Genomic DNA, 22,894 nt, shown 5'->3' on the forward strand with positions numbered 1-22,894 from the left:
CACTGTATCGTTATTATTCAGAAATAGATGATTGTATTTCCTATCCCCATGAAACACCACTTACTTTAAGAGATTACAAACAATAACACCATGAAATCAATGCAGATGCATGTTCCTTTATATTTTATTTACCATACACATTAATAAGTAAATACAGCAAACACCGGAGAAAGGCTTTTTAATAATTTTTTGGATGTAAAGCTTAACACTTAAAATTATGCTTGCTCCCCCCCGCCACCCACCCCAAATCCACATGCAGCTATCATTTATTTTCATATATGCTGATCCTAGAGAATTACAGACTCTTTACAGTTTTAGAAGAGTATCCTTATCCTGTAACTTAAAACAATTTCACAAACTGCATGTGACCATGGCATAACACCATCATTCATATAGTTCCTCAAGGTGAATATAGCCATACAACATTCACATTAAAATCTGTGTTTTAAACATCATTTTAATAAGCCAAACCACAAGAACCCAGGTTCTAGTTTTAAATGTGTTTATGAAGACTGCTGCTGAGCTCAAAGCATGCAGATATTCATGACCACCTAGGTGAGGCTGGATATTGAAAACTCCTTCAGTAGGTCCAATGATGCAATTTTTCACTCATCCCAAGTATCTCCATATTTGTTTACTTTGACTAGGAAAAAAGCACAAATAATTGATGATTCCAAACCGTAATAAGTAAAAGATACTATTTAAGTTTGCTATTATACTAAAAAGTGCTTCTCATTTTGAATAAATGCACATGACAGAAAGGGGCTAGCCAGACTTTTGCAAATTGAAGTTCAGACACAAATAATGGTGCGCTCTATCAAGAACTTGACATAAATATTTGATTCTCGTAACAACCTTATAAAGTAAACACAGCCCCCATTTTAAGGGTGAGAAAACAGATTAGTAACTTGCCCAAGGTACAAGCCTAATAAAGCAAATAGAACTGAAATCAGAACACAAGTCTGTTTAGGTCCAAAGCATGCGTGCCTTTACAAGTTTGCCATACTAAGTGTGGTATATATTATAGCACACACCAAAAAGTTACCAGGAAATAAAATATAGTAACAAACATTTGAATTTTGTTTTTCACAAAAAATATAGTAATAGACATGATCAAGTCTTCAGGTTGTGGTTAATTCATTCTTTTCTCCCATGAGCTGTAATACTATACAAGAAGGAAAGAGTTTCCACGGTCCTACATCTTACATGAAATTACATTTTGAAACAAGCTCCTCTGTCTTCTCTCTCTTACTTTTAGCCTCTGTTCTATGTAGGGTTCATCGATGGATTACAGCTGTTCTAGTATTCGTAACAATGTAAAGGAGACGCTGTCAAAGTATGGACTAGGGACCCTTTCCCCAAGATTCTTTTGGGGAGTCTGTTTAAAACTATTTCATTATTATAAGAAGATATTATAGGGTTTTCCCCCCTCATATTTTGACTTTTCCCCGAACCTTCATATCCTCATGAGTATAAGGTAGTCTTCTAGAAGCTATATATAATGTGGTGCTATCACTGCCCTGACAACTGATTGATAATAAGCTTCTGTTTCTGAAATTTCTCAGTCTTAATTTCTGATTTAGGTGAATGTCAACAAACACATTTTAGGTGACATTTTCTGACCAGTGATGTCTCGGTCAATGTCAAATTTTCTGTCTAGACTCTAAAACAGAACATTCTAAAAAAAAAAATCACCCAAACTATTTCAAAACTGTTTTCTTTTAAATTCTGTATATAAAGCATACAAACACACACACACACAGCTTTCTTTTTACAAAGAAAAAAATTATTTCATATTAGTGTCATGTGACAGAACTTCACGACCATTCAGTCAAAACCACAAATGTCAGAATCCAGCAAATGCCAAAGATCTATTTTGTTAACCTTTATTACTAAGGCCCAACCACAACACTCCATATCTGAAACATCAGGGCATGGTACTACGTTGTGCAGAAAAAGATTACAGAAATGAGAGAAATGCTACTGCCTGCCCTCGTGGAGCTTACAGTCTAAATCCTCAAATTAATTAGTGAACAAGTACCAATAAGTCTTTACATATTACAAAGTAATGGCCACTTGAATGCATAATGTTTATGCTAAAGCTTCTTTAATGATAAACATCAACAAGTATTTATTACAAATATATTTGAAAGCTGGGTTTTTTTTACACTAATACCATGACAGTAATATTATCCAACATTGTTAGGAAAACAAAATTCTAAATGAAGCAACTGCTACTGATCAGAAATAAAATTGGTTCTAAGGGGCGCCTGGGTGGCTCAGTCTGTTAAACATCCAACTTTGGCTCAGGTCATGATCTCACAGCTCGTGAGTTTGAGCCCCGCGTCGGGCTATGTGCTGACAGCTCAGAGCCTGGAGCTTGCTTCGGATTCTGTGTCTCCCTCTCTCTCTGCCCCTTTCCCCACTCATGCTCTCTCTCTCAAAAATAATAAACAATTTAAAAAATTTTTAAAAATTGGTTCTAAAAGAACAATCATAATAAAAAATACAAAAGATTTTTATGTATTTTTGCGTTCTTTGTGGTGTAGGACTCTCAAGAAGGTACCAGGGACTTCCTTCCTTCCTTCCCTTTTTTACAGTAGTAAATAGAAAACCTTGAAACAACTGACATACCCTCTAAAATTCCTCAAGAAAGACATCGTGAAACTCTAACACTGAAACAGGTACAAACCCCAATTCAAAATGCCTTCTTTCATTAGGGGTAAACTTCTGTGCCAGAAAATTTACTTTGGGTAATGTACAGCAGTTCCAAAAGGAATTAAAACAAACTGTGATTTTTAAATTTATAAAGTAAAAGTACTATTGGAAAAAAAAGGTCAAACTCCTCTTTTGGAAGTGCCCTAAAAGCCGGTTTGTAAGGCAAATAACTCTTATTCCAATTTCACAAAACATACAAGAAAATCAATTTCACTACTGAATCATGATTCTCCACTTCTGCTAAAAGTGGCATTACAGCCCATTATCAAGTCACCAGATACGGTTTTATGCAACAGATGCATCATTTAAAAAACATTATCAAGCCCCAAGGTGACTTCTGATAAGAGAAAACATTCAAATGGATTTATAATTTCTACAATGTGTTAAAACTAGTCTCATTGTCTTAAGTCATACTACCATCTGGACTTCATTATTTTCTAACACAAATGGTCTCTGGAACACCTCAGAAAAGGAAAAATTGTTAACTGATAGCTATTCTTTTTTTTAAAAAAAGGTTATTTTGTTAATTGCTTGAGGAGTTAAATCACATATTCGTATAATTAATATTTTAATGCTGTAGTTTCCAATCCTAAAGAGTAAAGTGATTCATACTAAACTATCATACCTTCTTTTTTTGGCATTCTTTCCTGCATAGGCCTGACTGAGGGGTCAGTCTTATGTGTTAAAGTTACTTCATATGACTCTCTGTTCTTACTCCTTAATTCCTCATATGTAATATTTTTTCTTTTAGGACTTTCTTCAGGGTTGGGATCAGGTCCTAAAACAACAAACAGTTAATAAATGGCGATAGAAGGATTTGAATAAATCCAAAGCAACTACATTTTAGAAATGCTTCTTACCTACAATAAAAACAGAATAAAGTAAAATAAAGGCTCAAATTATTACCACCATCCCAAATTTTTCCCAAGATCATTACAAAACTAAAATTGACTTTCTTGTACACTGTTAAGCTTTTATTTCTAAAATTTAAAATCCACATAAAAAAATTAAAAAGTAACCAGGGCCAGAAGAATGGATATCATAATATATGCCAGCAAAATTCATATTCACGAAAATGTTAGTTTTTAAACTAGAAAATTATTCACACTTTTTATATAATTAAAAGGAAATATAGCATACCAGTGACAATTGAACAAAACCTGATATAGTACACATTTTACTTGGTATAGTTAAATGTTCCTATAACCAGAGCCTATATGCAAATAACTATAACTATTAAAAAAAATTTACCATCTTTATACTTAAACAGAAACACTTGAAAATACATACTGAGAAGTATAAAATATAGACTTTAATGACAGCACGGATCATTTTTCTCAGATCTAATGGATGCAATACTAAGGCAGAAAAAAGCGGCAGTGATAATTTTGGCCGGGGAACCAGCATTTATTCTTTCTCTCTCCCAAGGAGAGTCAAGGTAGGAATACATATATATCATTAAAGAGTCAAAAACTGACGCAAAAATCAGGAAGTGGTTACTCCTAATATTAGATGACAGGAACAAATATTAAACATAGTTTACAAAATGTATAACCAGCAAGAAAAGCCATATAAACACTTTAAAAGAAATTAACCAATGCCAACATGACATTCAGTCAACAACTACTTAACTTACAAAAGTCTTACACACCACTCCAAAAATAGTATCTTTCAAAATTTTACACACAAATTGGGTGTATCATTTTATTAACATAATCATATTAATTAAAATAATTTTTTAAAAAGAAGTTTTTATCTAAGTGGAATTTTAGAACTCCACAGGAAGATCCCAGTAAATAATCAGAATTTTCAAATCAACATAACTATACATTAAATGTTTTCAACCATAATCTTTTATTTTGCTACAAAGTATACTGCATTGATACAAAGCAGAAAGGCTTTAAACTTCTAACTAGTCTTAATACTATATACCATTCTTGAAAACTAAATTTTTGCTAAAAAAGAATGCAAATAAAAATATTATAAACTTTATTGGATTTTAAAAACACTTACATTTCATTGGTAATGAGTAGTTATTAAATTAATTTCCCTTCACCGTAAGTGATATTTTTTAAATTGTGAAGGAAACTGTGTACTAGATTATTAGTTAGGAACCCACAATTCTCATTCCCACTTAGCTGACAAGCACTGAATGTCCTTGGGCAAATCACTAAGCTTCTCTGAATCTTAGTTTTTCTCAATTGTGAAATATGCAAGTTTGACTAGATGATCTATCTATCTCTAAAGTTCCTTCCAGGTCTAATACTTTTTCTCACCAAAAAGAAAATATTTCTTTGTTCTGAAATTGTGGCAAACGATGGAACAAAAATCAGAAGATTAGGGAGAATTTTTTCCACTCACAAAAGCCCAATGAAAATATTCTGCATTGTGTAGCGAGCATGATTTACTACTTTGGGAAGGTTATAAAGAGCTGGAAGGAATAAAATATAAAACAGCACTGATTTAAATCTAACTGTAATAAACTACCTATGATAAGTCTCCTTACAGCTACGAAGGAGTGCTTTCTACTTTGATAGATTAATAATTCTCAATTTCTGGTAAGAGAAAGCAGAACAAAATAGGGCAGGCAGGACTTAAACAAAAGGGGAGAGTGTCCTGGTAAGGAAGGACAGCACCTGGGGCAAAGCAGAGGAGGCCACGACTGGCCCCTGTGGAGAGAAGTCGAAGAGTGGCAATCCTGATTTAGAGAAGGGGCTGAGAAAGCAGAGCAGTGGATGGAGAGATGGCTGTTCTGGAGGACATAAAACATACTGAAATATGGGCTTTGCTGTAGTCCTTAGGCAGATACCAAAGGGCATTTTGTCTGTTTGCTTTTATTTGGAAAAGGAATTATGTAACGTGGAATGGAATTTTCTAATGCAAATGGAAGGAAAGATGAAAATCATTACAAAGGAAGAGGTGATGCACGGCTAGAATCCAAGTAGAATGGATTCGGACTTGAGAGTCTGGCAAAATGAGAGATGCAGTAAGAAATAGAACAGCTGCCTCTGAAGATAAAATAATAACTAACCACTCTCCTAATCTGCCAGCCTTCTTCTCTTTCTAATTGGGAGGTCTTTGTTTCCAACCATTCAGGAGAAAAAAAAAAAAAAAAAAGTCAAGGCTCTCGACAACTTCCACGCACTTACGAATGTCTTTAATTACTGTAACTTCCATTCTCTCTTGTCTCTTCTTTTCCAAAAGGTTAATTAATACTCACCACCCCCACCCCATCCTGCTCTAAAGCAATGCTGGCCAATGTAATTCTCTGAAATGATCAGAATGTTCTGTATCTGCACATTCCAACAAAGCAGCCACTAGCACGTGTGGCTACTGAACTGAAATGCTTACAAAGCAACTGAGGAATTGAATTTGCACTCTGATTTAATTTTATTTAATAGCTACATGTATTTAGTGGCTATTTTATATTCTGACCTACCTACAACCCCTTCTACAACCTCTGGAACCTTGACTTATAATCAACTTCTCCCTTCCCACTGTTTCCCCTCTCTCCCTTTAACTTAAAACATGGACCCAAATCTGTCCCAGCTTCAACAACAAAAGCTCAAATGTTCCTTTAACCTTGTTTGTTCCTTACAGTTACTGGCTTATGGTATTTGCATCAAAGGAAGCGTTTTCAAAGAACGTTCTATCCACAATCCCTTATCCAAACCTTCATAGTCAGAAACTTTTCAAAATTCAGTTTCTCAGATTTTAGAAAAATGTCATAGTATATGGCCCTTATATTGCTTACTATCCATCCATTCAGTGATTTGAAGCAGCAATGCATAAACAAACATTTATATTTCTACAACAAAATGCACGAAAATCACATTTAAGATAAAGATTACAAATAGATTTATGTCAGTGTAGGTCAGGGTCTAAAATGAATTAAGTCAGATTTTATCATCAGTTTAATTACTAAAAAAGCTTTGTAGGGGCGCCTGACTGGCTCAGTTCATAGAACATGTTACTCTTGATCTCAAGGTCGAGAGTTCAAGCCCCAGTTAGAAAAATAAATAAATAACAAAAATTTTTAAAAATAAAGCTTTGTGGTTGTTAGAATTTTTTGGATTTTAGGATTTTAGCTAAGGAATTGCAAACCTGTACTTTCTAATTCTTTACTCTTCACCGCAAACTAGATTGAAAGAACGAAGGAAGGAAATGAATGTCTGCTGAGAGCCCATTACTTGCCAGGCATTACCTCTGATTATTTCATCTGATTCCAAAAGCTCTTTAAGAGAGGTATTATTATCTCCATTCAGGAGATCAAGAAACTGAAGGAATCACAAATTAGTTACTTGCCTAAAGTCACATAGCTAGCCAATGTCAATCATTCAAATCCAGGCCTTAATCCAAAGTTGATGGTGTTTCACTTACATTCTGTGATCTTCAAAGCTAGTATTTACACAAACTTCACAAAGCATTTTCACATGGATTTTCTCACTTGACAACAGTTCTGTAAGGCAGGTAATTATTATTTTTCTCACATTATAGACAAAATGCTGAAAGCCTTTAAGACCAGCCTAACAAGTATAACTTCTTTGAAGCCTCCCTGAGGTCCAATTTAGCACTTCTTCTTTGCTAGATCACTAAAGTTTGTTAGTATTTTCAATTAATGGGACACATTAGTAATTTTTCCTTATATTTCTGTACCTTCTAACAGTCTAAGAGAATTTCTCAGGGACAAGGACCACGTCTTATTCATCTACACTTCTTCCATACCTAGCTGAGTGCCTGACATCTACTGGACGTCACAAAACGTAGAATGAAGGAAGAAACAAATGCACAACAAACATGCTGAGTTTAGGGTGGTGGTGGAACATACAGGTGATATCCAGCAGAAAAGGTGATCAAATAAAGTTTATACATACGTTGGACCATAAAATGTTGAAATTCATTTCAAGAGAAGTTTCTACCTTGGGCAATATGATCAGTAATACCAGTGGGAGTAGATTCATTCATAGAAGCACTGAATGGAATTGGCTCATAATGAGGAAGCATGTCTTTTTCTATGTTGTCTGCTGCTGGAGATGTCACAAAAGATGAATGACCACTCACATTTGAGTCATATTTTGACTTCTGAGAATAGTGCCTGTAATTCATATTGTATAAGAAACACAAGTTACTGTCTACACCCTAAGAAGTGTGTCAACATATAAAAACTAGTTATCTTATTTTCTAAAGGAATCGTGTAATTTTAACATGGTCATTTATGATAGCAAAATGAAGTCTTTCTCTCCACCACAAAAACCTTAAAAATATGTTCTGACCCATTTATACAGCTTAAAAATGTCACTCTTAATATGGAAAAGTGCATTAGTCAATATTCTAATCCCTAAGCTTCAGAGATCATTTTTAATGTGTTTAAAGTTCTTAGAAAAAAAGTACTTCAAATCAGAAATATGTCCAGTATGTCCAGTTCCCACATTAATTGGGAAGTTACTTCCATAGCTAGCAGGCCATAAACACTATTTAGCTAAGGCAGATACGTAAGGATTACTAGCATTCATGGACTTTATCATTTATAACAATTTATCTATTAAATCTACTTAATTGCATGATTGATCTACCTATCCAGATGGACAGGATTCATTTATTTATACTAACATAATTAAAACAAAAATTTGGAGAATGTACATACATAACAACAGAAGGATTAAGAGATGGGACTGATGAAATTTGGGTATTCAAAAGAAAAGTCCAAAATATAGTAATCAAAAGTGTTTGCCAAATTAAAATCCTTTATTCTGGGATTAGCATTCCCGATAGGATGCAACTCTCTATTTAACACAAAGGTAGGGGTGCCTGGCTGGCTTAGTTGGTAAAGCCATGAGACTCTTGATCTTGGGGTCATAAGTTCAAGCCCCATGTTGAGTGTAGAGTTTACTCAAATAAATAAATAAAATTAAAAAAAAAACACAAATAAAAACAAAAGCAGACAAATTTTACTCCAAGTAAAACAGAAATAGTTTTAGCTTGCTGGAATATGGCAAGTTTCCAATGGTCCTCCAGGTTAGGCAATGTTTCATGCCCTCAATTATGGCAATATCCAATTACAATTTTTTTTAGCTAAAATTAAAAACCTTTAATAAAAATCAGAGTTTGGCCTACCCAGATGGTGAAGATCGCCGTGCTTGTCCTGAGCGTAAAGCTTCTCCAAGAGGGGAATTCTCAAGATTCTTGAACTTCTCTTGGCAAGTTTTCACGTAAGAAAGCTTTCCAGCAAAATATCCCATGATACAAGCAACTTATTTGTAAAAACAAACAAAAAATGTGACTCAATGTGTCCATTTAGATAAAAATCTTTCCTAAAAGGAAAGTTGTTAAGAAATGTGAGCTTGAATAGAGGTCGTTGGTACGGGAAGACTGAGATTTCTCGAAATAATGGTACAAGTACCATTACATCAGCCTTAGAGCAAACAGAGTCTGTAGATATAATTCACTTTCACAAAATAAAATAATCCAAAATAAAGTTGCTTTAAGATATATAAATTCTACTTTACTAATTATTAATATAGACAGGAAAGACGTGGTAAAAGTATAACAGAAATGTGGAATTAAAGCAGAGTTCTAACCTAATCAGAAGGATTTTAGGCCGTTTCTTTTCCTGTAAAATGGGAATGCTACCATTTGACCTGCTAATTTCATAAGACTGTTTTTAAAATTAGGTGCAACAAATCCCTTAAAATAATGAATTATGAAGTGATACCTAAACATGGCTAGTGTTGCATCATTATGTGTTTATTTCCAATATAAAAGAGAGGCTAACCTGGGAAGATTCATAGAAAAGCCACAGGCGCTCTTTTTTAAAGCAATTTATTAGCTTCTTTCCTATAAACCATACTATAGTATGTAAGTAAATTATGCTTGCTTACACTTTAAAATGTAAAGAGATTTTTAAAAGTTGGACTTAATTTTAAGACACTTTACTTTGGTTCATCACTACTTGACAACCTTCTTTCCTCATAAACCAAGAGAATTTATTTTAAGATACTGTCTCCTTACACATCACTTAAGAGGAATAGTTTTATTATATTATAAAGAAAAAAATTCCTATTAGTAACTTGTGATTCTTAATGCCCAGGTAGTCAGTCTGTTTAATGAAAAGCTTAAACAAACTGGTCAAAACAAATACACCAAATAATGGCTAGGAGTTAGATGAGACAAAACATTTGGTAAAAACTACTTATTTTACTTAGAAAGGAAAACTAGGGTTGTTCATACTTACATAGAAGTTTAGGGATGGACCCATATCTGGGGTGACTTGAAAGGATTCCTGAAGATAAAAGGGTAGATATTCCTGAGTAACACTATTGGAGATAGACACATTTACATAATTAGAATATTTCATTTTCTATTAAAATAAAAAGGTTTATGCCAATGTTTATGCTAAATGTAAGAAAATGACACAAATAAGCAAACTATTCTGTGAATCATAATCTTCATCTCTTCTAATGTGAGACAAAATAATAAATTTGGAATTGCAGTATAAAGACAGATCTATTTCTCAGCAGCTTTGGGCAACCCACAAAGATAAAAGGAAAGATCAGTATGGACTACCTTTAAATACTACCTGACAACATTAGCTCTCTCCATAACCCCAGAGAGGTCTAAGACTATAACTACCGGGCGCCTGGGTGGCTCAGTCGGTTAAGCGGCCGACTTCAGCTCAGGTCATGATCTCGCGGTCCGTGAGTTCGAGCCCCGCGTCGGGCTCTGTGTTGACAGCACAGAGCCTGGAGCCTGTTTCAGATTCTGTGTCTCCCTCTCTCTGACCCTCCCCCGTTCATGCTCTGTCTCTCTCTCTTTCTCAAAAATAAATAAACGTTTAAAAATAAAAAAAGATATAACTACTTAAAACAGAAAACCAAAGCGCCTCGGTGCTCAGTCGGTTAAGCGCTGGACTCATTCAGCCCAGATCAGGATCTCAGTTTTTGAGTTCAAGCCCTGCATCTGGCTCTGCATTGACAGTGCAGACAGAGCCTGCCTGAGATTCTGTCTCCTCACTCTGCCTCTCCCCCACTAGTTCTCGCTCTCAAAATTAAATAAACCTTTTTTTAAAAGAGAGAGAAAACCAAGTAAATCCAACATTAAGAGAAAAATGAAATCCAAATGACTCTATAATCTATTAGCACAGGTGAATTTATTAGCAAGATCACTTGAAACAAAGTCAATACACAAAAAAATATATGTATCATTTCTATATACTAAAGACAAACAAACGAACCACACTTTTTGAAAGTACAAAACAATCAAAGATCCAGGAGTAATCTAATGAAAATTTCAAAGATTTGTACCCTGCAAACTACAAAACTTACGGACAGAAATGAAAGCTACAGGGAGGAACATACCATGTCCATGAAATGAAAGACTAAATATTGTAAATATGGCAATTCTCCATAAATTCAATGCAATCCCGATTAAAAATCAAAGACAGTGTTCCCAGAAGTTGAAAAACTTATTCTAAAAATCATGTGGAAATACAAGAACAAGGCAATATTGAAAAACAACAAAAAAATGGAAAACGGACTACCAACAAATATCGAGATCTATGATAAAGCTAGAGTAATTAAGACTGTCCTAAGCGCAAGAACAGATAAACCGACCAAAACCAGAAGAGAGTCCAGAAACAGGTCCACACATAGTCACTTATGAAAAAGGCAACACTGCACGCAGTGAAAAAGACAGTTCTTTCAAAATATGGTGCTGAGTCACCTTCATAAACATAAGGGGGTAAACTGTACCTTGATCCCACCTCATACAACATAGGCATACCTCAGAAATACTGAAGGTTCAGTTCAAGAGCACCATGATAAAGCGAGAAAAGCAAAAAAGCAAGTCAAATGATTTTTTTTTGTTTCCCAGTGCATATAAAAATATTTATGCTATACTGTAATCTTTTTTTTAATGTTTTATTTATTTTTGAGAGAGACAGCATGAATGGGGGAGGGGCAGAAAGAGGGGGAGACACAGACTCTGAAACAGGCTGTAGGCTCTCAGCTGTCAGCACAGAGCCCAACGCGGAGCTCAAACTCAAAAACCGAGAGATCATGACCTGACCTGAAGTCAAACACTCAACCAACTGAGACACCCAGGCGCCCCTGTAATCTTAAGTGTACAACAGCATTATGTCTAAAAAATAAAATACTTTATTGCTAAGAAATGCTAACCATCGTCTGAGCTTTTAGAGTTGTAATCACTGATCACAGATCACTACAACAAATACAATAAGGAGAACATCTGAAATATTGTGAGAGCTGCCAAAATGTCAGAGACACAAAGTGAGCAAATGCTTTGAAAAAATGGTGCTAAGACTTGTTCAGAGCAGGGTTGCCACAAACCTTAGAGATTTGTAAAGAGTGTAAAATCTGTGAAGTGCCATAAAGCAAAGCACAACAAAACAAGATATGCCTGTATTCAAAAACAATTCCAGATACTTGAAAATTTAAGTGGGAAAAAAATAAAGCTTATAGAAAAAAAGCATAAGAGATTCTTCATGTCCATTTATTTATTTATTTATTTATTTATTTATTTTAACGTTTATTTATTTTTGAGACAGAGAGAGACAGAGCATGAACAAGGGGAGGAGCAGAGAGAGAAGGAGACACAGAATCTGAAACAGGCTCCAGGCTCTGAGCTGTCAGCACAGAGCCTGACGCGGGGCTCGAACTCACGGACCATGAGATCATGACCTGAGCTGAAGTCAGACACTTAACCGACCAAGCCACCCAGGCGGCCCTCTTCATGTCCTTTTAATAGCCAAAGATCTCAGAGCACAAAAAACCCTCATCATAAAAAAAATATGATAAATTAGACTTGATCATATTGAGAACTAGTTAATCAGTGGGAAAAAAATAATATCACAATACATGTATCTGACAAAAGACTTACTTTCAGAACATACAGAGAACTCTCACAAAACCAACAGAAAAAGAAAATGCAATGGAAAAATGGACAACAGACTTGAACAGACACTTCACAAAAAAAGAATATATTCAAGTGAGCTATAAACAAAAGAAAAGGTCCTCAACTTCATTTGTCATCAGAGATGCAAATTAAAACCACAATGCAATCAGTATCACTATTCACTCACCACAATGGCCAGAATTCTGGAAATAGGAAGTGTTGGTGGTAATGTGACACAAATAAAACTCTACTAATAAATTGGCGTGAGAGTGTAAATAGGTCTAAACAATCTAGAAAGTTTGGCAGTTATCTACCAAAGCTAAATATATACATAATCTACGACCCAGCAAAATGTCTACCAAAAGATGCTGTCTGTATTCATAAGAGAACTATTTGTAATAGTCAAAACTGTGAACTACCCAACTGCCACTGTACAAGATGGATAAGCTGCTGTGGTGTATTTACACAGCAGAAAACTACATGGCAACAAGAATATATAATCTACAATTACATGCAACAATGTGGGTGAATCTAGCGATGTGCTGGAAAACCAGCTCTCCAAATAACCAGTCCTGATTTGTAATGATCAGCTGCCGTGGAATAAATGCTTGCACCATGACCGATGTCAGCTATCAATAGTTTAAAAATTGGCTTGCCAAGTTCTTAAAAATTTAACAACCAGCTCTCTGGAGGTGGTATAAGCCAGTTCCGATATACCACTAAACAAATCTTATAACACTGAAAAAAAGTGTACAAAAGAGTACTTACTTGTATAATTTCACATATACAAAGTATAAAAACAGAACTAAATTATGCTATCAGCCTCAGTTACACAAGTGAGATAAGGAGGAAAAGGAAGATGGTAACAATACCCACTTTCATACAAAAGAGTTGTTCCTTCATTCTGTCACCAAATAGTTACATACCACTTACAACAGACACTATGTACTAGGAAGTAGAACAGAACAAGGAACAAGATGCTCTCTTTACCACCTCACAGAGTTTTTACAGTCTAGAGAGAGAATGAAGGCAATACAGCGTGGTCTTATTTATCCACTCAAATATCTGAGTATCTACTACATGCACTGTGCCCAGTGGTCAATGCCAGAGACAGTCTGTTTCCTAAAGGGAAGTAGCAGGAATAGAGGCAAATAGACTTGTCGAAGGTTAATTCAACACTCTTGACAACAGATGGTGGCATTAATTATAGCGGCTGTGCAGATGGAGGTGAACAGTTCACAGAGATATTTAAGAGTTGGACTAGAATGGACATTTATTCCACAAGGCAAATAAGAGGTAGAAGTTAAGGATAATGTCTCAGTGTCCTGAAGAGTGATACCATTCAGACATGGAGAAAATAGAGAAACTGGTTTTCGGCGGAGGGGGGGGCGCGGAAATGAACTCAGTTTGGGATGCAATATGTCAGTGTGAGGAACATGTGAGGAGGTCCATCCACGTAAAGATATGCAGAATATGGTTCTGGAGCAGGTGTCTAGGCTAGGGATAATCATGGGGATTTAGAGCAATACACGGTCTCTGAAGCCCAGTTATTATCAGGTTAACAGTGTATATACGGACTGAAGACTGAAAGTCAAAGCAGAATTCTGAAGAACACAGGTGGAGGATGAAAACCCACACTAGAATATTAAGTACCAACAGGTCATAGATTTTGGTCTTTTAGTGCTAGCTACTAAAAACAGTGTATAGTATAGATCAGACACCCAAAAACCATGAAAAAATGGAGGAGGTACCACAGGCAGGAGAAAAATCAGAATATGCTGTCATAGAAGCCTAGGGGAGAGAATGTTTCAAAGACTGGTTAAAGTCCTATAACCAACAAGAACAGAAACTGCCCATGGAATTTAAGTAACAAGGAGGTTGTATTGGTAACGGTTCAAAGTTTTGGTAAATGTCAGGGGCACCTGGGTGGCTTGGTCGGTTAAGTGTCCAACTCTTGATTTTGGCTCAGGTCATGATCTCTCGGCTCTTGGACTGGGCCCCACGCTGGGCTCTGTGCTGACAGCATGGAGGCTGCTTGGGATTCTCTCTCTCTTCCAAAATAAATAAACTTAAAAGTTTTGGTAAATGTTGGGACATATGCAGAATTTTTTGACACATGGGTTTTGCAATGGGTTAAAAGAAGTTAAAAGTGAAGTGCTCCTTCATGAAGTCTGGCTTCAAATGCGAGACAGCTGGGGAGAGTTGGAAAGGGACAGGAGGAAAGGTTTTTCTTTTTCGTGTTCTCACGTTAAAACAGACCTGGACATGTTTAAATGTTTTCATAGAAAGAGACTGAGTAGTGATGGAGCAGCTAAGACTACGTGGAGTATGACACTGTGGATGAAAGCAAATACAAAACGTTAGGTATTTTGATTAAATGCAAAATGTTGTGATGGATTTTGGATTCTTTTCCTAAAGTCTTTTCCAATTTCTTTCTTTTCTTTTAAATAATTTATTTATTAACGTTTATTTTTGAGAGAGAACGAGCGCAACCAGGGGAGGTGCTGAGAAACAGGGAGATGAGGATCTGAGGCAAGCTCTGTGCTGACAGCAGAGAGCCCAACATGGGGCTTGAACTCATGAACTGGAGTGGAAGAGTGGAAGATCATGACTGGAGTGGAAGTTGGACACTCAATCGACTGAGCCACCCAGGCACCCTCCAATCTCTTTTTTTTAGACTGACTTTTTTATTAGAATACTGCACCCAAAACAAACCTTTTTTTTTTTTTTTAATTTTTTTTTTCAACGTTTATTTATTTTTGGGACAGAGAGAGACAGAGCATGAACGGGGGAGGGGCAGAGAGAGAGGGAGACACAGAATCGGAAACAGGCTCCAGGCTCTGAGCCATCAGCCCAGAGCCCGACGCGGGGCTCGAACTCCCGGACCGCGAGATCGTGACCTGGCTGAAGTCAGACGCTTAACCGACTGCGCCACCCAGGCGCCCCAAACCTTTAATACAACAATAATAAAACATCTTAATCCTGGGAAAGTTACCTGAGTAATATATCATTCAATGTTGTTTTTTATATTTTTTATTCCAAATTATCAAAACCCTAAGAGTAACAACAAACTCTGACAGTTATTACACATATTATATAATAAACATGATTCCATAAACTAAGTTAAATCATTTTCAGCAATTCAATCTTTCTAAAAAATGGATAATGGAATTCTACTGTAAGGCTCCAGGCTCAGACATTAAAGACAATTACAAAGGCAGATTCTGGAACAATACTCTTGATTATGGTATGACTTTTGCAAATGAATCCACAGAGGCACAAACTGCCACTGATGACAAGTCAAATAATTAATCACCAAATGGTGACTAAGAATCCAGGAAGATTTTAGCTGTAAGAAAAATGTGCCTAAGTTACAGGTTCTAACAGTTTCAGTGGGATTCACCGTATCCAGAAGCAGTTCTATCATGAAATATCTGCAACTAAAACAAGGGAATTTCTGCTTCAGTTAGCTGTATCATTAGTAATGTGTAGGAGCAAGGCATTTCTAAGTCAAGCAGGGTGTTGGCTTCAGCAGCACATATACCAAGCCAAGCAGGTGCAAACAAAAACAAACGAAACAGCAGGGGTGAGATTTTATTGTTAAAGGTAGAAGGTCTGTCTAAATGAGGAAGTACAATCTGATTCTCCTAACCACTACCACTTCTGCCTTAACCTTCAAGCTCTCCAGTCTCCTACTCTACCGAGGCTCAAAAGCTCCAAGAGTTTTCTACCCTGTTCTGGGACACCTCATTCCAAGGATATATAGTTCACAAAATAAATGTAATAACCATTTAATTTTAACATGTGGATACTGAAAGACTTAAAAATTACACTCAATATCCACACATGAATGCACCATAATATTCACGCCAAGAGAATCTGGGACAAAAAGTGTCCCCCCACCTCTCCATACTATAAGACAAAGCTCTGGTTCAAGGAGCTAGGGAGCCACTGATCTTTAAGACAGTGTAGAAGAATCACCTGAAGTTTGTTAAAACACAGATACCTGGGCCCTACCTTGAGATTCTGATTAAGGAGGTCTGGGATAGGGCCCATGAACTTGCATTTCCTTAAAAAAACATTTTTTTGTATGTTTATTTTTTGAGAGAGAGAGACAGAGCACAAGCAGGGCAGGGGTAGAGGCAGAGGGAGACAGAGAATCCGAAGCAGGCTCCAGGCTCTGAGCTGTCAGCACACAGCCCGATGCAGGGCTCAAACTCACAGACTACAAGATCATGACCTGAGCTAAAGTTGGACACTCAACGGACTGAGCCACCCAGGCGCCCCTGAATTTGCATTTCTAACAAGATCCTAGGTGACAGTGATGTCGATGGCCTTTCCCAGACCAGGTTTGTCTCTCTAGCTGTTTGCAAACCTTCTTCAGGTTTTTAGTTACTTCGCTCTTGTAGATTGTTAATGTTGCTACAGCAAAGGAAAACATCGTATTTTCAAATCAAGACATCTGAGTCTGTGGGTCCACAGAGACATAACTCTCCTGAGAAGTGTATCAGTGATCATGTTTAATACATTACACTTTATCTAAAAATGAGGAAAATAACATGCTAAGTAAATTTGAAGTTTAAATATTTACCTTTACTAATTAATCCTTGAGTGATCAACATACTTGTTGCAGCCAAAGGCACAGCTAGAAGAGAAAAAAGAATTTGTCAACATCAACAAAACAGATTTTGTCCGAGTTCATTAGGAAAAATGTGTATCAGTAAAACCATCTAGGAAGTATGTTGCACAATTAAGATCTTTAAAAAAAGATTTTTCCATTTTTAAAAGTTGTATTATACATAGTCAATAAAAACATAAAAGAGGGGTGCCTGGGTGGCGCAGTCGGTTAAGCGTCCGACTTCAGCCAGGTCACGATCTCGCGGTCTGGGAGTTCGAGCCCCGTGTCAGGCTCTGGGCTGATGGCTCAGAGCCTGGAGCCTGTTTCCGATTCTGTGTCTCCCTCTCTCTCTGCCCCTCCCCCGTTCATGCTCTGTCTCTCTCTGTCCCAAAAAAAATAAACGTTGAAAAAAAAAAAATTAAAAAAAAAAAAACAAAAGAAACATTTTAAGTTTAAGAAAATATTACAAAACATTAAACAATATAATTCAAGAACCATCTAGATTTGACTTTAAAAGAACCTAAATCAAGAACCATCTAGATCCGGCTTTAAAAGAACCATTCATTAGTATCAATTAAGACAACACAGTAAATAGTGACTAAAAACTCTGCATTCGGTAAGAAGGAATACATTAACAAGAGGCAAGAAGTATTATTACAAATAAGAGCCACTACTGAATAAGTACTCAACTCCATGGACCGTGCTAAGCGCCTTACGTACATTTTCTCACTTACTTTTCACTATCTCTGTAACATACTGTACTTTTTATTACCACCTTTTAAAGATATGGAAACTGAAGCTTAGAGATGTTAAGTAATTTGCTCAAGGCCATACAGCTACTTCAATGGTAGGTTCCAGATTCTAATAGTCTGTCTCTCATACCAGACCTCAATCTTTCAAGTTCTAAAGTACGCTGCATGAACCAAAACACAAAATGTTATTTGTCTACAATTATACTGTGACTGGGGCAAGAACAAGCATAGATTTTTCTTCTAAACCAGTGAATTCTTTAAAACTACATGAAATATTATATATTACAAAATATTAGCGTCAACTACATTAAAAAAAAAGTATCTATATATGTATATATACGCGTATGAATCCAGGCTGAAAAATCCAAAGCTCTCCATTAGAATCTCAAAGGAGCTCATAATTTAAAAATCACTGTTTTCAACACCAGCACTACCCAACAGAATTGTCTGTGATGATGGGAATAGCCTGTATCCATGTTTTCCAGTTAGTGTGCGGAAAAGGTTTAAAATAGGAACCCTAAGACTATCCTTTTTCATTTATGTATTTATTAAAAAAATGTTTTTTATGTTTTATTGATTTTTGAGAGAGAGACGGACAGTGTGAGCTGGGGAGGGGCAGAAAGAGAGACATAGAAACTGAAGCAGGCTCCAGGCTCCAAGTGGTCAGCACAGAGCCACATGTGGGCTGGAACTCATGAACCTCGAGATCATGATGTGAGCAGTCGGACACTTAACCAACGGGAGCCACCCAGGCGCCCTGAGACTGATACTCTTAAGAAGACCTCCTTATAAGGTCCTTAGCTGATACGTGGGAATCTAACTGGTAAACAGTTCCCTGTGAGTGATCTAAAACTTTACCTGAATAGTAAGTGGCTCACTGCACCTAAACTGCTAATGCAAATACACTTGCTTTCCTTATGAGACTCTGAAATTTTGGTACCTTCTAGACTGAGGGTGTGTGTGTGTGACCAGCCCCCAGTAAAAACCCCAGGCACTGAGTCTATTGAGATTCCTCGACAGGTAATTCGTGTTATCCCAACTCCTAGGTGGAGAAACTTACATGCCCTTTAGTGTGTGACTCCACTATCAGAGGAGCCTTGGAAGCCTTGGCCTGGTACCCCTGGTCTCCTCTGGAGTTCACCCCATATTCCTTTCCTTTTGTTGATTTTGCCTTGTATCCTTTCTGTTATTTTAAATTTAAATAGCTACATGTGGCTGCTACCTTGAACAGCACAGTTCCAGACCAGGGGCTGGGAAACATTCTGTAAAGAGCCAGAGGTAAATATTTTAGGTTTTGTGGGCCCCAGGTCTCTCTGTCCCATCTACTCAACTTTTAAAGCAAAAGCACCAAGACAATACTAAACAAATGAACACAGATGTAGTCCACTAAAACATTATTTATGGAGCAAAAACATAAATTTCATGTAATTTTCACATGTAACAAAATATTCTTTTCTTTTTTTTCAACTATTTAAAACTAAACACATAAAAACTATTCTCAGCCCAGAGCCATACAAAAACAGAGTTGGCCCTTTTAGGCTATGGTTTGTTCAACTCTGATCTAGAATACATGAACAATTTAAGAACTAAGGTAATTAAGATGTTCAAATTATTAGAGATTGCATGATTAAAATCCATAAAGTTAGAAGAGGACATTAGCTTTGCAATCAGAAACAATCTGCAGGAACCCTAAGGTTTGAATCCCTAGTCTACTACTTACAAATGGATTTCACCTTTGCTAGAAAAATGCTTTAAGATTCATTAAAATACCTTCAGGTATTTTCATTTAAAGTTTTTTGAAAGATAAGTCCGTTTTAATTATAGCATCAGTACAATCTGTAATCATTCTTTTCCCTCAGCTTGATTCAAGTATTGCAACATGAAGGATTCAAGAATCATAGAAGAATAAAAAGTGTTGAGTCAGTTGGCCGTCTCTACAGAAGACAATGCTATCCCCATTTCACTGTCCTTAGGCCAACATGTTATAATGCAAAGAGTAAGTTTGGTTAAGAAGATTCTAGTACTGGGGCGCCTGGGTGGCTTAGTCGGCTAAGCATCCAACATCGGTTCAGGTCATGATCCCACACTTTGTGAGTTCAAGCCCCGCGATGGACTCTGTGCTAACAGCTCAGAGCCTGGAGCCTGCTTAGGATTGTGTCTCATTCTCTCTCTGCCCCTCCCCGTCTTGTGCTCTCTCTCAAAACTAAATAAATGTTAAAAAAAAAAAAAAAGATTCTAGTACTAGTTTTGCCATTCACCACTATGTCTTTGCATAAATCTCTTAACTTCTTTTAATGTTATAAAGGATAATGGTTTAGAACTAAGGTCTCTCTGGAGCGCCTGTGTGGCTCAGTGGGTTAAGAGTCTGACTCGATTTCACATCATTGGTGAGATCAAGCCCCATGTTGGGCTCTGCACTGGCAGCTTGGAAGCTGCTTGGGATTCTCTCTCCCTCTCTCTCTGTCCCTCCCCTGCTAGTGCAAACTCACACTCTCCCTCTCTCAAAATAAATAAACTTAAAAAAAAAAAAAAAAAAAAAAGACGGGCACCTAGAGGGCTCAGTTGGTTGAGCGTCTGACTTTGGCCCAGGTCATGATCTTGTGGTTCACAAATTTGAGCCCCACAAATTTGAGCCTCTGTGCTGACAGCTCGGAGCCTGGAGCCTGCTTTGGACTCTATGTCTCACGCTCTCTGCCCCTCCCCCACTCACGCTCAGTATCTCTCTCTCTCTCTCAAAAATAATTCAAAAAATTTAAAAAAAAAAGAATTAAGGTCTAATTCACGTATTCTGTCACAGTAAAAGGGAACGGTAAACTGAAACAGACTTCAGAGATTTCTAGTCTTTAACTGGAGTAAAGGGATACTCAGAAAGAGTAAGTCATGTGCCCAAAGCAACACAGATAGGTAGTTTGTGGTAGAGCTGAAACTAAAACCCAAGTCTCTTGGCTCCCTGGTCCATGGCCTTATTCCACTGCGGTACATGACTCCTATTTCAAGATCTGGCCCTCAGACTATGGTTCCCTCAACTCCCGCAACTCTGTCTGCTCTATTGTGTCAAGTGGCAGCTGGGTGGCTCAGTCAGTTCAAAGTCTTGACTGGCTCAGGTCATGAACTCACAAGGTTTGTGAGCTGGAGCCTCACATCAGGCTTACTGCTATCAGCTGCCGTCAGCACAGAGCCAGCTTCGGATCCTCTGTCCCCCTTTCTCTCTGACCCTCCCTTGTACACACGCTTTCTCTCTCAAAATTAAACATCAAAAAATAATAATAACCTGTTTCTTTTGGCAAATGAATAATACTGCTGACTGAAAGCTATTCTGCATTATGACCACAGTCCCAACCATATCCAATACAAGGACTCCTAAAATTCCTTAAACTATTCTCCTCTTACAATAGCAAAATGCCACACTAAATTCATAACAGTACCCAACTGAACCTTTTATTTCATTAATCACAGTAGCATTAACCATTTAATAAAGAAAACACCTACAAAATAAATTGAATTAATCCCCATAATAATCCCATGAAATGAGTTGTTATCCCCATTTCACAGATAAGGAAACTGAGGCATACAGGCATCAGGTACTTGCCCAAAATCTCATAGCTAATAAATAAGTGATGGGGCTGGGATTTGGATCCAGACAAGGGACCAAAGTCTATACTCATCATTCACTATACTGTTTCATTAGAAAACCAGTAGAACACATGTATATGATCCACAAAATCCATAAATGATGCATAAAACCAGTAGGAATTCATACATCTTTTCAATAATACCAGAGACTTAGAACTACTGTAACATGTAATACACACTAAACTGACCCTCTTATGTATATTCTTTCATTACCTGTATGTTTGCGCAGGGGTATAGCCATTTTTTGTTAGTGCATAGGGCCACCATGTCAAGCAACTAGAAGTAAGATCCCTTCATAGCTATACTTTAAAATGACCCCTAGACCAAATCTAATTTTAAACCAAGATGAATATATTTAATTGATCTAAAAATTATGTAAAAATTACCTTAGTAAGTACTTTTTCTACCCATTCCTGTTTTCATCACACCTTTTTTAAAAAAATCACTGGACATAAGATGATACTCCCCAAAGTAACACGGATTCCGTGCATTCATTTATATGTTAACAACATCACATATTGCATATTTAACATATGTTAAACACACACGTCCTTATATGAAGATACAAATGTTAATGTACAAAACTCCCTGATGCATGACTGTTAGTTCTCCTGGTAATTGTACACTGAATTGCCTATCATCTGTGGCTACAGCCAAGGTTCTGTTTTCTATATTTGATGTTATTACAATATGCAACACCTAGCCTATCTCTGTTTTAAAAATAATCATTATTAATGTACTAATATAAATTATTCAGTAATTTCCCAGTAACTCGTATATGGTATATAACTAACGAGCTGGGTTTTTTTCTTAGCCTCTCCTTACTACATGCTAACTTGTGATTACTGGGTTTTTTTTTTAAGATTTTATTTTTAAGTAGTCTCTACACCCAACATGGGGCTCAAACTCAAAACCCTGAGATCAAGAGTCACGTGTTCTATCTACCAACAGAGCTGGCCAGGCACCCTGTGATTAATCTGTTTTAATACACAGAATTAATTACTGAGGCTTCTATTATTAATACACTACATGCCCTACTTTTAACAGCCAGGCATATATGAGTACTCTGCCTATTGATCACTGTTCTTCAATACTTTCAGCATAATGCTGTTAGAGCTATTTAGAATGTTAAACTTGTACAGGAACATGAATTTATCATCCAGAAATCTATCTAGACACCGTAGTAGCCATGTGGCCATGAGCCTAACATTACAATGATCTCAAACCCCCATGTACCAGACTGGTCTTTTCCTTAATTCTGTGT

General features: G+C 36.7%; 1 protein-coding gene across 5 annotated transcripts in view; it reads right to left on the reverse strand.

Annotated features, from left to right (window-relative positions):
* Positions 1-106: 106 nt before the first annotated feature.
* Positions 107-22,894, reverse strand: part of OCIAD1 (OCIA domain containing 1) — a 27,948-nt gene continuing 5,160 nt past the window's right edge. For 3 of the 5 annotated variants that reach the window (XM_015072303.3, XM_015072302.3, XM_015072304.3), the window contains exons 4-9: positions 17,219-17,272; positions 9,950-9,997; positions 8,833-8,968; positions 7,638-7,813; positions 3,344-3,496; positions 107-643 (exon numbers count right to left, since the gene is read on the reverse strand). In XM_015072303.3, the coding sequence (XP_014927789.1) occupies positions 606-643; positions 3,344-3,496; positions 7,638-7,813; positions 8,833-8,968; positions 9,950-9,997; positions 17,219-17,272 (605 nt within the window). In that variant the 3' untranslated portion in view covers positions 107-605. Of the gene's footprint in view, positions 644-3,343; positions 3,497-7,592; positions 7,814-8,832; positions 8,969-9,949; positions 9,998-17,218; positions 17,273-22,894 lie in introns of all 5 variants that reach the window. The other 2 variants (XM_027056472.2, XM_015072305.3) reach the window with 2 other exon arrangements.

Source organism: Acinonyx jubatus, chromosome B1, assembly GCF_027475565.1.
Source record: "Acinonyx jubatus isolate Ajub_Pintada_27869175 chromosome B1, VMU_Ajub_asm_v1.0, whole genome shotgun sequence".
NCBI classification, from domain to species: domain Eukaryota; kingdom Metazoa; phylum Chordata; class Mammalia; order Carnivora; family Felidae; genus Acinonyx; species Acinonyx jubatus.